This window comes from Dasypus novemcinctus, chromosome 21 (genome assembly GCF_030445035.2).
Source record: "Dasypus novemcinctus isolate mDasNov1 chromosome 21, mDasNov1.1.hap2, whole genome shotgun sequence".
Classification (NCBI taxonomy): Eukaryota; Metazoa; Chordata; class Mammalia; order Cingulata; family Dasypodidae; genus Dasypus; species Dasypus novemcinctus.
The window spans coordinates 54,499,793-54,518,207 of record NC_080693.1 but is presented as its reverse complement, the minus strand read 5'-3'; the positions used below and the strand labels follow the sequence as shown (position 1 = coordinate 54,518,207).

Sequence of the window (18,415 nt, the reverse complement as noted above, 5' to 3'; positions counted from 1 at the left end):
TTTCCTGGCACAAGGATCAGTGTGACCATATGCACTGTAATTTGGCAAACCTCCTTACAGAGCCAGTTGCAGTGGGTGGTGCGTGGGAGATGAGACTAGATTGCGGCCTCCGGAAAGCTGCCATGTGGATGTGGAGGTTTATTCCAGTCACATAGATTCTCTCTCCCTAATCCTCACCCCCTCCTTTTTTTCTTTTCAGCAGCAGTTATAAAAATCCAGGAAATAAATGTGGAGTGATGGCCTATAAAGGGCTTAGTTAGTGCTGTGACCTGCTGAGTTATGTAACTCCTATTTATTATCAGCCTTGGATGAGGTTTCTATTGAAGCATTTCACTAAGCTGATTCCATGACATCTCCTTTAGCCTTGTTCGGAAGGCAGTGGTGCAGAAATTCCTCTGCAACTTCAAAGACCAGAAATGGGTGGTGTGGATGTTTTAAAAAATTCCCTTCTTTCATCCCTTGGGCCAGTATTTCTCTCACCAATCTCAATCCCCACTTGCCTCAACAAAGTTCCAGGCTCTGGACCCTCTGCCTTCCCTTTGCCCCCCGCCCCCTCCGAGCTAAAGGTTGCTTTAGTGGAGGCTGAGAGTTTAGTGCCCTTGAATGAAAGGGATGAGGAGGTGAGCCCAGTGCTACGAGAATTTAAGAGGCAGCCTAGTGGAAAGCGCACTTAAGCCAAGAGTTCGAGCCCCCCTCTGCAGCTGAGTAAAAGCTACTCTTGCCTTTTTACCCTGCTTGTTACTAAAGTTTACCTTATCTGTACAGTTTGACCCTCCAGTAAACACCCTCCTTGGCCTGGCCTGCCTTCCTGGGGTGGACAGCTTAGAGGAGGATGAAGGGGAAGGATGCAGCGCTGGCCACCTTTGGGGTGCTAAAACGTTGAAGGCTACCAACATGGCGCCACCTTGTGTTCAAAAAGGAGTGACACCCAGCTTCTCTTGAGCAAGGCGGCTTCAGAAACAAGCTTATTTCCCCTTCCCCAGGAGCCCCCACCCCCTTAGCTTCCTGCTCCGGGAGGGGAGGCGTTGGAAAGCCAGGATCCTCCCCAATTAAAGCTTTACCTCTCAGCCCTTTGCTTCTTTCCTAAGTGATGCTAAAGGGATCTTAGGGAGCTCTCAGATAGTTTAGAGGCCACCCTAAAGTGGATTCTTGGAAAACCCTCCCAGAGTTCAAGAAAGGAAAAATGGATACTAGAAGGCAGAGAATTTCTCCAGGCTCCAAAGAATGCAAGTCTCTCTCTTCCTAATTAAGATATATTTCTCCTATCTATGGAGATAATTCCTTGATGCCTTGGCAAAAACTGGTGCATCGAACAAAGATGTTTGTACCAAGTGGTATAGATTCTACAAATTCCCTCCATTCAGGATTTGGGGGCATTTGTAAACGTTAGGAGCTGATTGTGCAGAAAGGCTACTAGTCCACATAACCCAAACTGCTGAGGCCAGTTCTCTAATAACTTTTTTTTTTTTTAAGATTTATTTATTTCTCCCCCGTCCCTCCATTGTCTACTCTCTGTGTCCATTTGCTGTGTGTTCTTCTGTGTCTGCTTGTCTTCTCATTAGGCGGCTCTGGGAAGCGATCCTGGGACCCTCCAGAGTGGGAGAGAGGTGATCATTCTCTTACACCACCTCAGTTCCCTGATCTACTGCGTCTCTTATTCTCTCCCCTCTATGTCTTTTTTTTGTTGCGTCATCTCTGCATCAGCTCTCTGCGTGGGGCAGCACTCTGCACAAGCCAGCACTCCACATGAGCCAGCTCGCCACACAGGCCAGCTTGCCTTCACCAAGAGGCCCTGGGCATTGAACCCTGGACCTCCTATATGGTAGACGGGAAGCCCAATTGCCTGAGCCACATCTGCTTCCCTCTCTAATAACTTTTATTAGGTCAGTGGCAGAGGAGAGGCTTGGACTTAGGATTGTTCATATTGACATGGTTTTTGAGATGCTGACTTCTGGCTCACAACATATCACACCACAGGGGTCTTTGTAAGGAAGGGCCATCAATTTGAAGCCCCAGAAATATGGCCTTAATATGAGACAAACCTCAGCTGGATGAAGCCCAGGACTAGGTCTCTAAATCAGCCCCAAGACCTACTTAGAGACATCTCTCAGTTTCTGCTCACCTCCAGTCAGGCTTCTCTAGGAAGGGCAAATGTTTGAGATGGCTCTGTGAATCAATACAGGACTCCTTTCCAGTAAAGAACACATCAAACCATGGGTCCCAGTTTACTAACAGCCCCAGGTAAACTCTCCAAGATAGAAATGTAATTGGCCTACATAATAAAACCCTGCTTCCTTAGAAGCAGAAGAAGGCCAAAATGTAGCAAACAGCAAATAGGTGAAAACCCAATCCTGGATTTGGAAACTGCTGTTATTTGTCTGGGGCTAGCTAAAGGTAGAGGAAAGTATGTTTGATAAGAAAGGACAATAAAAGAAACTGAAGCTTCAGTGGGAGAAGAATATAAATATTTAATTGTTGAGTAGTACTTTATATCACTTAATTTTTCCAACAATTCTACGAATGAGATATCATTACAATGCTGATGAGGAAATTGGAGTTTTTGAGAGATGACTCCACTCTTAGGGCATCTGTGCATCAGAGATAACCTACAAAAATCTTAACAGATGGAGGTTTGCGTGCTTGCTTGGGAAAGAGGTAATGCTAAGCTTTTTAACCATATAGAAAGTATATATAGCTCTTCTTGCCACCATTCTATACCCTGTAATGCAGGGGAAGATGGGACAATGAAGAAAGGTAGTTCCTCAAAAATCCTATAGACCTAAAGTACCTCTGTGTCTAACACAGTTCTTTAGGATAGACAAGGTCAGAACACTAGTAAACAGATTGAAACTAAGAATATCCTGCATTCGACAGTATTTCTCTTGCTTTCATCACATTACAAAACTGCCAAAGTAGATACCATATCAATATAATTTGCTCAAATACTGCTTCTAATGTATAGCCATAATACTTGATTATACTTCATTTCCATATCCACTTCCCTCTACTAGCCTAATCTTGAGGGAAGGAACTGTGTCTTACTCATCTTCAAATACCTAATACATGGGAACCTCAAAAGTCTGCTCTTGGTGCCTGCTAGAAGGTGGTGTGCTGGTTGCTACCAAAGGCACAACTTCCTTTAGCCATCTCAAGGAATCTTGGCATTGTTATTCTCTTTTTACAGTACGGAAACTGGATAGTAAAGGGTCACAGAATTAGGAAAAGGCACACCTAGAATTCAAATCCAGGTCTCCTGACTTGACAACTAGTGCCTTCCCCAACATACCTGTGGTAGCCTCTAGTGTTGAGTTAATTTGGTTATTTATACCATCCAACTAGGAATGGAGGATAACAGCTCCAAAGGGTTGCTCTGTGGATCACATGTGAATTTACAGAGTAAATACTTTGAAAAAAATAAATAAAAGAGATGTTAAACAAATGCAAGCTAGTTATGGTAATGACTAAAGAGTTATGAGGTTTTTCCCCCCATGAAAATCATGGGAATGCCAAGGGAATACAATCTAATGGCAGAGGAAACATTCCTTTTTAAGCCTTTAATGGAGCATTAAGTTCAAAGTACCCCAAACTTCAATTATCTAAGAAACAAAAAACAAAGAGTATTTGGTTGAACCTGGGGTAAGCCTGCTATAGGTTATAACCAATAAAGAATAAAGCTTGTGGTCCTGGAAAAGAGATGTTGGTGAACTCAGGTAGGCTGCTCCTGAGTTCTTATTAAGGAGCTAGTCCAAAAAAGTTTCAGAATCACCTGGGCATTTGTTTTTCCAGATTAGCCAGTGTAGTCTGACATTCCGGAGGTAAGAGGAAGAAGGAAAAAAAATTGTATTCTGGAAAAAGCTCCTGGGGTGATTTCAGCCACGCCTGCCTCTCCTGGTCTGGTTGAGAACTGCAGCTTTTTTTTTTTTTTTTAAAGATTTATTTATTTATTTAATTCCCCCCCCTCCCCTGGTTGTCTGTTCTTGGTGTCTATTTGCTGCGTCTTGTTTCTTTGTCCGCTTCTGTTGTCGTCAGCAGCACGGGAAGTGTGGGCGGCGCCATTCCTGGGCAGGCTGCTCTTTCTTTTCAAGCTGGGCGGCTTTCCTCACAGGCGCACTCCTTGTGCGTGGGGCTCCCCCACGCGGGGGACACCCTTGCGTGGCAAGGCACTCCTTGCACGCATCAGCACTGCGCATGGCCAGCTCCGCACGGGTCAAGGAGGCCCGGGGTTTGAACCGCGGACCTCCCATATGGTAGACAGACGCCCTAACCACTGGGCCAAAGTCCATTTCCCGAGAACTGCAGCTTTTAAGTGAAGCTGCTGTCCCTGAAGAGCCATAATTGAGCTGGGGCTTGTTTATTCACTTCTTGAGGCTTTGTAGAAGTCACTGTTATGTTTGTATGTGACTAAAAGAAGGAGTTGAAGATCTAGTTCCTTTTATGCAGTGTTGTTCTGATAAATTGATAAGTAATCAAATTCCACTCATCAAATACCTACTTGGATGTTTGAGAAAGCAAACTTACTTTGGGCCTCATGGGGGATTTGGGCAACACTGGACCTTCAATCAGGTATTCTTCTCTGTATAGCTAAGAAACCAAGGCAAATTAGAACCAGGGACACAGAACAGAGAGATTTAGAGCTGGAATTTTGGTGTTTTTTTTTCCCACATCTACCAGCTATACCATCCTCCTTTAACAAACATGAGAACTCAGATCCAAAGATACTAAAGCAGTATCCTTCATCCTAAGCTACACATCATACTTACCTATTACACTTGACAGATGCCCAGGTTCAGATCCTGCAAGACAGCCTGACTCAATAAGTCTGAGGCAGGGTTTTATGCTTTTGTAGATGGTTCTGGGATGCTATGTTAGAGTGACTTGCCCAGGGTCACCATAGGGGCAACGTCTGGACAGAAACCAGGTTGACAGCCTTCTTTCCCACTATACCACCATGACTCTGAAGAAAATGAGTATAAAACTAAACTGTTTTCCAAATAAATGAAATACATGATACTGGATGGGAAAGAAGGATGGAGCAGAAAAGGGTCAAAGAGACATTATTGGGACATAAGAAAAAACTAGAATATAGATTGTAAGCTTGATATCAATGTTAAATTTCTTGAACTTGGTAACTGCATTTAAGGTGATTACATAAGTGAATGTACTAGTTTGTAAGGAATGTACATGGAAGTATTATGTGTTCAAGGAGTATGATGTGTGCAACCTGCTCTCAAGTGGTCAGAAAATAGATTCTTTAGAAATTAAACTTGTTAATATGACCTAATATTTAAGGTAATTCTGAGAAGTCCCCTTGATATGGCTTTCCTGACAATTTGGCAGCTTCTGAAAATTAAGTCCATGGCTTTTTGTGACTTTCATGCTTACAATGAACACGAGAGGCCCAGAGGTTGATTAAGGAAGAGCTTGGGGACTTCAGTATTATCGTTCCACCCAGGTTGAAAGACAGTTCTATACTAGATAGGACTGCGAGCTACAGTTCCAGTTACGAGGACAGTGCTCCTGTCCTGTTTCCCCAAAAAAATTCATGTCTGCTGCCTTCCACTGCTACTCCTGCTTCTCACTAGAGACAAGTTAGATCAGGAAGATGACTGAATGGGCTCAAAGGAATTAATAGGTTTCCAAAACAATGACTTGGCAGGCGCCAGAGAACTAAAGAACAGTTGGGTCTTGCAAAGGCTAGGAATGAACCAGATTATTAATTATATTCTAGATGATCCAACCTGACTGGACAGATGACTGTGCCTTCATCTAGGGAACTGTACTATGAACATGCCAATCAGGGCTCCTTTTACAATCATATTAGAATTCCCCATTTCCTTAAAAGAGATCATAAGAAGATACAATGAATAACCATATGCCAACAAATTAGACAATGTAGATGAAATGGAAAAATTCCTAGAAACATATGAACAACCTACCCTGGTCCTAGAAGAAATAGAATACCTCAACAAATCAATCACAAGAAAAGAGATTGAAACAGTAATCAAACAAATCCCTAAAATGAGAGGCCCAGGTCCAGATGGCTTCACAGGTGAATTTCAAGCATCAAAAGACGATTTAATTCCAGTCTTCCTCAAACTCTTACAAAAAACTGAACAGGAAGGAATGATACCAAACTCATTCTATGAAGTCAATATCACCCTAATACCAAAGCCAGATAAAGATGTTATGGGAAAAAAAATTACAGACCCATTTCCCTAATGAATATGGAGCAAAAATCCTCACAGATACTCACTAATTGAATCCACAACATATTAAAATAATTATTCTTCATGATCAAGTGGGTTTTAACCCAGGCATGCAAGGGTGGTTAAACACAAGAAAATCAATCAGTGTAATACTCCACATTAATAAATCAAAGAAGGAAAATCACATAATCATCTCGATTGATGTAGAAAAGGTATTTGACAAAATAGAGCACCCTTTCTTGATAAAAATACTACAAAAGATAGGAACTGCAGGAAACTTTCTCAACATGATAAAGAGCACATATGAAAAACCCACCCAATGGTGAAAGACTGAAAGCTTTTCCATTGAGATTGGGAACAAGACAAAGATGCCCACTGTCACCACAGTTGTTCAGTACAGTGCTAGACGTTCTAGCTAGAGCAATCAGGCAAACAAACAAACAAAAAGAAATAATAAAAGATGTCCAAATTGGAAAGGAGGAAGTAAAACTTTCACTATTTGCAGATGATATGATCATATACCTATAAAGTCCCAAAAATCTACAACAAAACTACTACAGCTAATAAATGAGTTCAGCAGAGTGGCAGGATACAAGATTAATAAACAAAAATCAATAGCGTTTTTATACACCAATATTGAGCAATCTGAGGAGGAAGTCAGGAAAAAATTTCCATTTACAATAGCAACTAAAAGAAACAAATATTTAGGAATAAACTTAACCAAGGACATAAAGCACTTGTATTCAGAAAACTACAATGCATTGCTAAAAGAAATCAAAGACCTAAACAAATGGAAGAACATTCTATGTTCATGGATTGGAAGACTAAATATTGTTAGGATGTCAATTCTACCCAAACTGATACAAAGATTCCATGCAATCCCAACAAAAATTCCAACAGTATTTTTAAAAGAAATGGAAAACCCAATTATCAAATTTATTTGGAAGGGTAAAGGGCCCTGAATAGCTAGAAACATCTTAAAAGGGAAGAATGAAGTTGGAAGACTCTCAATTCTGTACTTGAAATATTACCTAGCTTTGTGGTAAAAACAGCATGGTACTATTTATGTACCATGTACAGCATAAAGATAGACATACAAACCAATGAAAGTGAAATGAAGGTTCAAAACAAACCCTCACATCTACGGTCAAGTAGATGGCAGCCTTTCTGACAAGGCTATCAAGCCCACCCAGCTGGGGCAGAACAGTCTATTCAACAAACAGCACTGGGAGAACTGGATATTCATATCCAAAAGAAAGAAAGAGGACCCCTAACTTACACTTTATACAAAAATTAACTCAAAATGGATCAAAGACCTAAATATAAAAGCTAGAATCATAAAACTTCTAGAAAAAAATATAGGGAAACATCTTTAAGACATGGTGGTAGATGGCAGTTTCTTAAACCTTACCCCGAGAGCATGAGCAAGGAAAGAAAAAAAACGGATACATGGGACCTCCTCAAACTTAAACACTTTTGTGATTCAAAGGGTTTGTCAAGAAGGTGAAAAAGCAGTCCACTCAATGGGAGAAAACATTTGGAACCCACATATCTGATAAGGGCTTGATTTCCATGCTATAAAAGAGATCATACAATTCAACCATAAAAGAGCAAGCAGGGGAACGGTTGTGGCTCAAGCTGTTGAGCACCCTCCTCCCATAGGGGAGGGTCCTGGGTTCGGTTCCCAGTGCCTCCTAAAGAAGACACACAACAAACAAAATAAACAACAAGCAGACAATGAGCAAAAAAAACCCAATAAGTAGTCAATGAACAAAAACAATGAACAAGACAAGCAAACAATGGGCAAAAACAAAATGAGCAGGGAGCAGAAAAGGCTCAAGCAGTTGAGGGCCCACCTCCCACATGGGAAGTCCCAGGTACGGTTTCTGGTGCCTCCTAAGGAAAAAACAAACAAACAGACAATGAGAAAAAAACCATAACAAAACAGCAAGCAGTCAATGAGCACAAACAATGAGCTAAAACAACAACGAGCAAAAACAACAAGGTAAAACAAAAAAACCCAAGCAAACAGATGAAGGAGCCTTCTTGGGGGGTTGCAGAAAAGAGCAAAAATCCCATTTTTTAAAATGGGCAAAAGACTTTAAATAGACATTTCTCCAAAGTAGAAATACAAATGGTAAAAAAACACACGAAAAAATGTTCAATATCACTAGCTATTAAGGAAAAGCAAATCAAAACTACAATGAGATATTTCACACCTCATAGAAGAGCCATGAAGGAAAAAAACAGAAATCAATAAGTGCTGAAGAGGCTGTGCAGAAATAGGAACATGCCTTCAGTGTTGGTGGGAATGTAGCATGGTACAGCTTCTGTGGAAGACAGTTTGGTGGTTTCTCAGGAAGCCAAATATAGAACCAATGAATGATCCGACAATCCCTCTACTAGGAATATATCCAGAAGAACTGAAAACAATAATGCAAACAGACATTTGCACAATGATGTTTATAGTGTCGTTATTTAAAATTGCCAAAAGATGGAAACAACCCAAGTGCCCATCAACCGATGAATGGATAAACAAAATACGTATATATATGATGGAATACTATGCTGTTGTAAGAGAAAAAACGAAATTGGGACACGTATGATAACATGGATGAACCTTGAAGACATTATGCTGAGTGAAATAATCCAGACACAAAAGGGCAACTACTGTATGGTCTCACTAATAGGAACAAAATATGAAGAATAAATGCATGGAGTTAAAACCTAGAGTACAGGTTATTAGGAGATAGGATGAGGGCTGAGAAAGGGTAGTGACACTTAATGTATGTAGAATTTTTAATTAGCTTGACTGTGAAAGTGTGGAAATGAACAGAGTTGGTGGTTACACATTATAGTGAGTATAACTAACACAGCTGGGTTATAAATGGGATTGTGGCTGAAAGGGGTAGTCTAGGGATGTAAATATCAATTGAAAGAAGGCTAGAGAATAATCTAGAGACTGAATAATAGTGAACCCAGAGGCAGATAAAGATTGTGGTTAATAATACAAATACAGGGAAGCACATTTGGCCCAATGGATAGGGCGTCCACCTACCAAGGTTAAAACTCAGGGCCTCCTGACCTGTGTGATTAGCTGGCGCACATGCAGTGCTGATGCGCACAAGGAGTGCTGTGCCACGCAGGGGTGTCCCCCATTTAGGGGAGCCCTAAGTGCAAGGAGTGCGCCCCGTAAGGAGAGCCACCCAGAGCGAAAAATGTACAGCCTGCCCACGAATGGCACCACACACGCCGAGAGCTGACACAGTAAGATGATGCAACAAAACGAGACACAGATTTCAGGTGCCTCAGACACAGAACACACAGCTAATGGACACAGAGAGCAGACAACGGGGGGAGGAAGGGGAGAAAAATAAATAAAAAAAATACAATCTTAAAAAAAAAAAAATCCAAATACAGGAATGTTCTTCTATGAACTAGAACAAATGTATGTCACTATTACAAGGTGGCAAGGATATGGTGATGCATGGGAAAAATACAATTAATGTAACTTATGGACTATAGTTAATAACAACATTGCAATATTCATGCATCAACGTAAAGAAGGTACTATCAGTCCTATGGGATTTTTTTCTTTTGGACAAGGGAAAGCATTAAAAAATTTACTGAGGCAATGACTGTACAAACTCTGTGGTGTAAGAGCCACTAAGTGTATACTATGGAAAGATTGTACAAGGCATGGGACTGTATAACACAGTGAACCATGTGGTGGATGATAGACAGTGGCTAACAGTACAAATATGAGAGTGTTCTCTCATGACTATAACAAATGTACAATACTAATACATGGTGTTAATAATAGAGAGATATGGAAAAATATACCAAATGTACACTATGGGCCATAGTTAATGGTAATAGACTGATGATGTTCTTTTATAATCTGTAACAAATGTTTCACAACAATGTAAGGTGTTGGTGGAGGGGGTGTTGTATGGGAATTCCGTACATTATGCATGACTGTTCTGTAAGTTCACAACTTACATATAAAGAATTTCCCATTTCTTGTCGATGTAAACAATATACACTGGGTTAGACTAACTACCACTGCACTGAATTGGTGGATTCACTTTGTGCTACTATATGACTAGTTTTGTAATCATTCTTCCTTTCAGGGTCACTCCAAAGCAAATAGATCCTAAATAAGCATACCATTTTATTAAGGCTATATTATAACCTGCCTGTTATTACTGAGTAATTTGGCAAACGGTATGCCTTAGTATCAGCTGTGGATTTGTGACTCAGAGCTCCCCATTTCTAGAAAGCCCAATTATCTCACTGGAACACGTGAGCCAAGTGGACATGTTTTTCATGAGTATTCCCTACTGTATATTCAGGTAGTGCCAAATGGCGACAGTCCTGATCCTTAAAAATAACATGTTTGATGAGGAGGGAAGGAGGGAGTATATGACTTTCAAATAAGAACCAAGATCAGGCCCCTAATGAAAAGCAAAAACAAAACAAAACACATTCAACCTCATACACGTTTCATATACATATTTATATATATTCATGTACAAAGTTACATTCCGAACCCCAGGGATTCCATAATAGAAATAAATACTGAAATAACTACATTGCTAAATGAGCTTTTTGCTCATAGAAGTGAAGTCTCAGCCTCCAGTAGACAGCAAGTGGGACACTCTAGTACCCATTATTTAGAGTATAGAGGCAGGTAAAATTCTGGATAAAATGTCTAGGACAAAAACAAATTTAGAACATAAAATGGTTAAAATAAAATATATTCAAATATTGAGAAATGACAAAATTAATAATGAAATAATTTTTAAGAGAAAGAAAAAGACATTTAGTGTTACAGTATAGCATAACCCTGTTAGAAAAGCATTTATGATTTCCACATTTAGTTTTCTCCTACACTTCTCATATTACAAACTGGAACCAAATGAGTCCCTTTCTCAACATGATCAATTTTGAGTCCTAAATTTGGTTTGAGTCCTTTGGTAACAGTCATAATACAAGGAAATAAATAATCAGTTCCACAGCATTTGCAGGACACAAGTTCCTCAGAACGGTTAACATTATGAGACAATTTTTTTGTTTGTTTTGTTCCTAAGGCAGCCTATGTTAAAGGGTCTACTCTCATATGTAGGAAGACATTTACAAGAAATGAATAATATAGCAGCTGAGAGAATGCAGTTTAACCTTTTCTATGCAAATGCACTTAATCTTAAAAAGTTATGTGCTGCTTATTTTGTGCTCGAAATGTTTTACACTCTCAATAAGCTGTAGCTATTAAGAGATTCATTCCTATTTTTAAAATTTAGATCCACATGAGTTAGAGAAAAACACCTTCAAAACTGAGCTCTTAGTGAATATTCTCTCTAAGAGTAAATGCATTTAAGAGTAATTGTTAGGTTGATGCACATGATATTGCCATTTTTGTAGATCAGCAATGACTGAATACTGGCAATTTCATATGGTTCAGCCTTATATAAAACTCAAGTGTAACAAAATGAGAATTCTCAGATATCCCTTATTTCTTCCAATAGGACTAATATATATATATTTTTAAACACAGAACAACCCTCTTCTCTGCTCCTGACTTGGTAGTTTATACCACTTAGCTGTTTGCAAGAAGCTTACCATTTTGGCATTTTCTTCTAAAGGCTATTACCTTGATAAAGGTGAACATTATAAGAATATAAATCTATTATTTAGGGAAGGAGAAGGGCAGCAATCCATAGACAATATTTAACTGAAATTACAAACACAAGTACAAGCTCTTAAAACAAAATTGTATAGGTATTTTTATCCTCTCTCTGGTCCCTGAAGTTAATTGCAGGGACACAGATAACCTGGCGTCTTTAGATAAAATAACTACACATCTATATTCCATTCGTTAAAGCTAATACGTTTAAAAAGAGCAATTACTACCACTGTAACAAGTTTGCATTTTTCATCTTTAACTACTGCTTTCCTAAATTACATTCATCATACAAACATGTAAGGCTAAATACGAGCAAGTGGGTCGATTCTGGGATGCTTACTTCTTGAGATTAAAATTCCCAAACGCTTTGGTGTCTCTGTCTTGTGGACTTACATAACATTTCCAATAAATGTTTTATGATGTTTTTTCTAGGTACTGCCAAAAATGGCTCTTATTTAAAATAAAATAAAAACATTGAAAACAAGCTTTGGGAAAGTGGCCTAAATTTTAGTACCCTGAAGAAAAATGACTAGGTAGCTTAAGCAAAAACTTATATAGCTTTTACCAAAAGCTTTTTTTTTTCCTAGCCACCTAAAGTGGCCACAATTTTATTGTGTACACAAGGTGCTAAAAGACACATATGGCCAAATGGATCCAAAGGCCTTCTCTGGCTCATTAAATCTCATGTATTTTATAAATCTCATGTATTTTATGTATATGCATAAAAGTCATTGATGCACTTTTTACAAATACCTTTCATGATAGTCCAGAAAAAAAAAATCCCTGGTATTTAAAAATGCTTAGATAATTTGAGACCTATGTTTGCTTTCTTTTCCTTGAAGAAGTCCTTCTAATGATTGGGGGCCTTTATTCTATAGGTTTACATTTTTAAAATAGCACTTAAGTTTATATTTAGCTTTGCTTAAAGTAATGAATAAGAAATAGTAAACCGCACATTTTCAAAAAGATACAGAAAATTGCAGCATCATGGTTTTAAAAATGTATCAAATAAGAAAGCTAGTTAAACCAATATTCTAATCTATTTTTTTTTAAATGGGCATTGTGAGTAAAAAGATGTAATGTCAACCTTTACTTTATGGTATCTTAGCTTTATCATTCTCCTCTACAGTTTTCCCCTTTGAAGATGGCACTATAATCTCAAAAGAGCACAAAAGCTTAAATGTGTTAATTACATATAAAATACCAAGTGCTAGTTTTTCTGTAGTTTTATATAGAACAAGAGAAAATACCTATTCTAATCAAATCCCTTTCATTTGGTTCGGCCACATTCAGAGTTACTCTTACTAATAACAGGTGAAGAGTAGTCCAGGAACAATTAGTCAACTGATAATTTTTACATCGGAAAAACTCAACCAACCATCACTATCTTCAGGTAGAAGGAATACAGAACATAATTTCCCCTTTTAAAAACCCTCCCAGTGCTGAAGAATATCTTCTGAACGTTATAAATAATAGACTTTCCAGACATGTCAGTATGAAAATGGGTGAGACTAGTCTCCTTGCCAAAATTCAGAATACTCAGAGAAGCAGGCCTCATAAACTTTAGAGCTCTAGTAAGTCAAAACAGGAAACTTTTATTTAAATAGTGTAGTCTTAATTTCTTTAATATAAAACCCCCCCAAAATCTGATGAAAACAAAGTTTTATATACCATATAAACAAGATTTGTCAGATTTGAAAGTGAAAGTTGAAGTAATTTACAGTTATTTTTAGCCCTATTGGGACATTTAGAGAAATCCTGATAATCCACCTGATATTATTTTGTGTCCATTTTATAATACATTGGGGAAAACTCTGCAATTGTACGTAATGGTACAGTTTAGTTTATAGAGTGTTTTTCATTAATTCCATTATTAGTGACAGCTAAAAAGTGACCCCAGTGACCCCGTCAAATGAAGTGAGTGACATTAGACTGTGGCAGAGTAAACCACATCTGGGTTGCTTTCTACAGTTCACCAGTTTTCAGAAAGTAAACATTCTTTGATTTGTTCATAATATACTGAAATTGCCTATAACACTGGTGCAGTAAAACAGCTAGTTCCTGAATTGTTATGTTAGGACAGATTTTGTAATATAAAGTTAATAGGGAAAAAAATGCTCATACATTATGTGGTGAAACTTACTTCACAAAAAAGAGCATTAAATAAAGGGGGAAAGGGAAAATTAACCATGCAGAAGAGACAGCTTCCCCATCTCCACGTGTTTCCTATGGGCTCTCACTGCCATACATCACTTGCCACACTATCAAGTGACTCCTTTCTGCTTTGGTGACAGAAGGTTCAAGTGGAAGATTCTCTCCAAGAAGTTCTGATTCTCCACCTTCATCACCTGGTGGAAGACAAAGAGAGTCAATTTAAGATGAGCATGGAAAATACAGGCTGGCATGAACAGTGCTCATGGTTAGTCCCTGAAGAGGATGCACACCATTTATCAGTAAGAAAACACAGCAAGTGAAATGCCATGGGTCAGAATCTTCACCTAAGCTGCCACATAACTTCTGAGAAGATATATTCACTTTTCAGACAACACTTATAAAAATGAGTTCACTATACTATGCTGGAAATTCATCCCAATATGTCTGTATTCCAACATTAATAAAAATGGGAAGCTTAAGAAGACAAAGCTGTCTAATTGTGTGCTCATCCAAAATGGACAGAGTTTACTCTTGTTTATTTCAAACTAAGAATTTAGACTAGAAAGTACTGTAAGTGAGCAAGCAAACATGTAGAGCAAATGAATTAACCAAACCCAAACAACCCCTACTTATTTTCAGTGATAAAAGTAAAGTTCTCCAATTGAAGATAACTGATACGGGTATATGGAAACTGAAGTTGTCTCCCTGCAGCATGATGAGATTGCAAAATCATCATCTAATATACTAGGGTTTTTTTTCCCAATGATATTCAAGCTAAGGATAAGTTATGAACTAACACTGTGTGGTAGAGATGAAGAAATGGGGTGTTCTCCTGAGAGGGATCTAAGTGAATTTGATAAATGAAGTCCTGATCAAAGACTCTGGCTTCCAAGGAAGTGCAGGAGTACTACACTCCCCTCTACAAGGTTGCATCAATTGGTTTTGTTACAGAGCTAGTTTGTTACAGATTTATTCTGGCACAAGCCAATGATAATTTTGACTATTGGAATGGTGGAATCTTAAAAACATGTACACCAAGGGACAAAGATATGCCACTAATCTACTGGAATTCTGCAATATGCCCTGCCTAAATTTCAACTGGACAAAAGAAAACACTGATATGGTCAACTAGAAAGAGCTGAAGAGAAAAAAAACCTAAATATGTGCATTTTTCTCAGAAGGTCAAACTCTCCCTTATCCACCCCCTAGGAGACTTTTCACAAGCATGTAAAGCTGTGGAGAGGAGCTTGTATTAAAAGGTTCAGAACATAATTCAATTTCTGAACTGAAGGTAGATATAGAATGTAAAAAAATTGAATTTGGCTCTTAAATTTAAACAAAATTATAATGATAAATAAATTAACTGAGATAAAAGCTTGCTGGCATTTGTTCCTGAGTTGCTTTGTTTTTAAGATTTGATTTTAGTAAAAAATTATACTGTCTCCTAGGGTCTCTACAGCCTATGATTTAAGTTAAACTCTTAAAAATATAGGGCTTTTGTGATCCATTTCTAGTTGTTAAAATATTATAGAAAATAAAAAAGAAAATGGACAAAGAGAGATCAAATTCTATCAGGGGAAAAAAGCACATTCATTATAAAAATTCACCTATGCTTAAAGAGGAGTCTATTTTTCAGGCTGAATTAATTAGAGACACTGTCAAACTTAAGCAATTTCTATGCTGTTTTTAGGATCCACAATGGAAGGAATTTTAATGGAGATGGAAAAACCACATAATAGATTTTATTAACATATGCCTGAGGATGGTTCCAATTGCCATATACACTCCAAGACAAAGCTCCAAAAGCCCCCCTGCCAAGTAGAATCCCTAGAATTCTTTTCTATAAAGAAATTTTACACCAATAGTTGATTGTTTAAAATACTTTGAAATATCTCCATTCCCGATTTCACCAGAATCAATTTCTAATTTTAACATTAATACTCACTCTACCCGCCCCCCCCCCCCATTAAAAATGTATCAGTGTGGCCTTAGTATCAGATATTCTAGTTTATATCAGCCTTATGTGGCACACTGGCATTTGCATGATCCTAAATTTTCTACTCCATTATTCTTACATAATTCATACCTACAAGTATTCATCACCGATCTACATTACTATATTCTCTAAAACCATTCAGTGCCATCTGTTTAGGAACTTTCTGAATCACTGAGATTTTAGGCCAGTTCAAGGGATCCCTTTATAGCAAATAAATAAACATCTGAACAGTGCTTTTACAGTTTGCAAAGCACTACATTTTTACAAGCATCATGTCTCCCTATTTTCTTTGTACCTCTTAGACCATTCCTTATGTCACTTCATTAGCTCTGACAATCCTTAAAACCCAGGCTCCAGTTATTTTTAAGTTGTTTTTCTTCACTTAAAAGTTTCCCAGCCCTCCCCACCCAATGCTTTCAACTAACACTATTCAGTACTGAGTTGCCCCAAGCATTGCTAATAGTAAACTAACACTATTTAAGTATTGTGCTCGATGTCTACTCTGTGTCCATTCACTGTGTATTCTTCTATGTCTGCTTGTCTTCTCTTCTTGTCTTCTCTTTAGGAGGCACCAAGAACTTATCCCAGGACCTTCCAATGTGGGAGAGAGACACTTAATCGCTTGAGCCACCTCAGCTCCCTGGTTTGTTGTTGTCTCTCATTGTCTTTCCTCTGTGTCTCTTTCTTGTTGTGTCAGTTTGCTGCACGGGCCAGCTTGCCTTCACCAGGAGGCCCCAAGAACCAAACCCAGGACCTCCCATATGGTAGACAGGAGCCCAATCACTTGAGCCACACCTGCTTCATAAGCATCATTTCTTGAATTCCTTCTCTCTCTTTCCCTGCTGGGAAAAACTGACTACTCCCCACCAGAGTATCTGTAGCACTTTATAATTTATTACCATGCCTTTATCTCTGTACTGTTCTATAATGGATTAGAGGGAAGCTTTGATTTGTCTCTGTATCTTGGTCTTAACGCTACTAGGCACACAGAAGCTCAATTAATGTTTCTAAGGTGAGAAAATGAACAAAATGGAATCAATTTTGATCAAGCAATCACTGTGAAATATTTTTATTTTCCTCATTTTGCTGCTGAAGATAACGAGGGGCTCTGAGAGGTTGAATGATTTGCTCCAGGCTTTCTGCCTTCAAACCTTATGCCCTTCACACACACCTCAACACATGGCCACATCCTATTATCCTCTAATGTTCCTTCAAACAAACATACTTTGGGATAATAAGAAATAACGTCTTTTAGTGGTTTCTTGTTTACTGTGAGTGAAAATCCAAGCACCAGAACACAGTGGAAACTGAGCTCCCAGTGCCAATGACTTACCCATCCGGAAGTCAATGTAGCCCTCTCCTCCACTGATGACAAGCATAGACTTCAAGGGCGTCTGGCTGCCAGGTTCCTGTGCAGATGGCCCTGCTTTGTCACCTGTTAGATCTGTGCCGCTACTGCCACTTTGTGGGCTGATGACTTGACCTATTTTATACAAGAACAGAAATGAATATTACATATCCCAGATGGGGGTGGGGGAGACTATTCTGCTCCCACCCCCGAATATTTTGAGAGAGTTGAACAAAAAAGGAAAGTACATATTCTAAAGTACAACCAAAGTAATGGGGATGCTAGAAGCCTATGCATGATCAGAAAAAATCTATAGGAAGGTCTTAAGAAGTCAGTTTGAAAATCTAGGTAAAGCAAATTTTTACTAAAGCAGGAACAGGTTCCAAATCCAGAGTGAGATATGTGTATGGTGAAGCTGTTTTTAGCTGCCTCCTTCATACTATTATAGTCTACATGATTTGATCTGTGGGATACTGGAAAGGTCTTTTCCCTCAAAGGATATGTGCATATTTGTGTAAGAGACCAAGTAATGTATTTAACTTAAGTCTTATGAGTTTGGATATTCACAATTAACATTTAAATTTATTTCAAATCCATGGTTTTTCTCTTGTATTTAAGAAAAACACACCTTATTTTTATTTAGATTATGCAAATAAAATTACCGATAAATGTACTATTTATTCCCAAGTTTAATCCTAAGGTTGAATCCTTGAGAATGAAATAGTAGAGAGAAACCCTTAAATACTATTCACACTATAATCACTAAAGCATCCCTATTCAAAAGCTTTGACTGAAGATTTTTTGTTTTTTTTCTTCTTGCCAGAATCTGCTGTCCTTTGGTCAAACTACACAGACGATGCCTCCAGGAGATAGAAGGATACAGTCATATGATTAAATACATTTTTAAAAATTAATTCATGTTGAAAGTGGACAGGAGAGTTTGATTTATTACCACAGTGCTTCATCTGTGCATTACTCAATTACACTCTGGAAGAAATCAAGCCTGCTAGAGGTAACTTCTATTT

The 18,415-nt window shown here is 38.4% G+C and overlaps 1 protein-coding gene and 1 long non-coding RNA gene across 11 annotated transcripts in view; one reads left to right on the top strand and one right to left on the bottom strand.

Moving 5' to 3' along the window:
* LOC131275029 (uncharacterized) overlaps positions 1-18,304 on the top strand; it is a 27,866-nt gene extending 9,562 nt beyond the window's left edge. Inside the window, exon 3 of the long non-coding RNA XR_009182427.2 lies at positions 18,214-18,304. This is a non-coding gene — a long non-coding RNA (uncharacterized lncRNA). The remainder of the gene's footprint in view (positions 1-18,213) is intronic.
* SPAG9 (sperm associated antigen 9) overlaps positions 10,707-18,415 on the bottom strand; it is a 148,087-nt gene continuing 140,378 nt past the window's right edge. For all 10 annotated transcript variants that reach the window (XM_058283950.1, XM_058283951.1, XM_058283952.1 and 7 more), the window contains 2 exons: positions 17,376-17,525; positions 10,707-14,240 (listed from right to left, as the gene is read on the bottom strand). In XM_058283950.1, the coding sequence (XP_058139933.1) occupies positions 14,119-14,240; positions 17,376-17,525 (272 nt within the window). In that variant the 3' untranslated portion in view covers positions 10,707-14,118. The remainder of the gene's footprint in view (positions 14,241-17,375; positions 17,526-18,415) is intronic.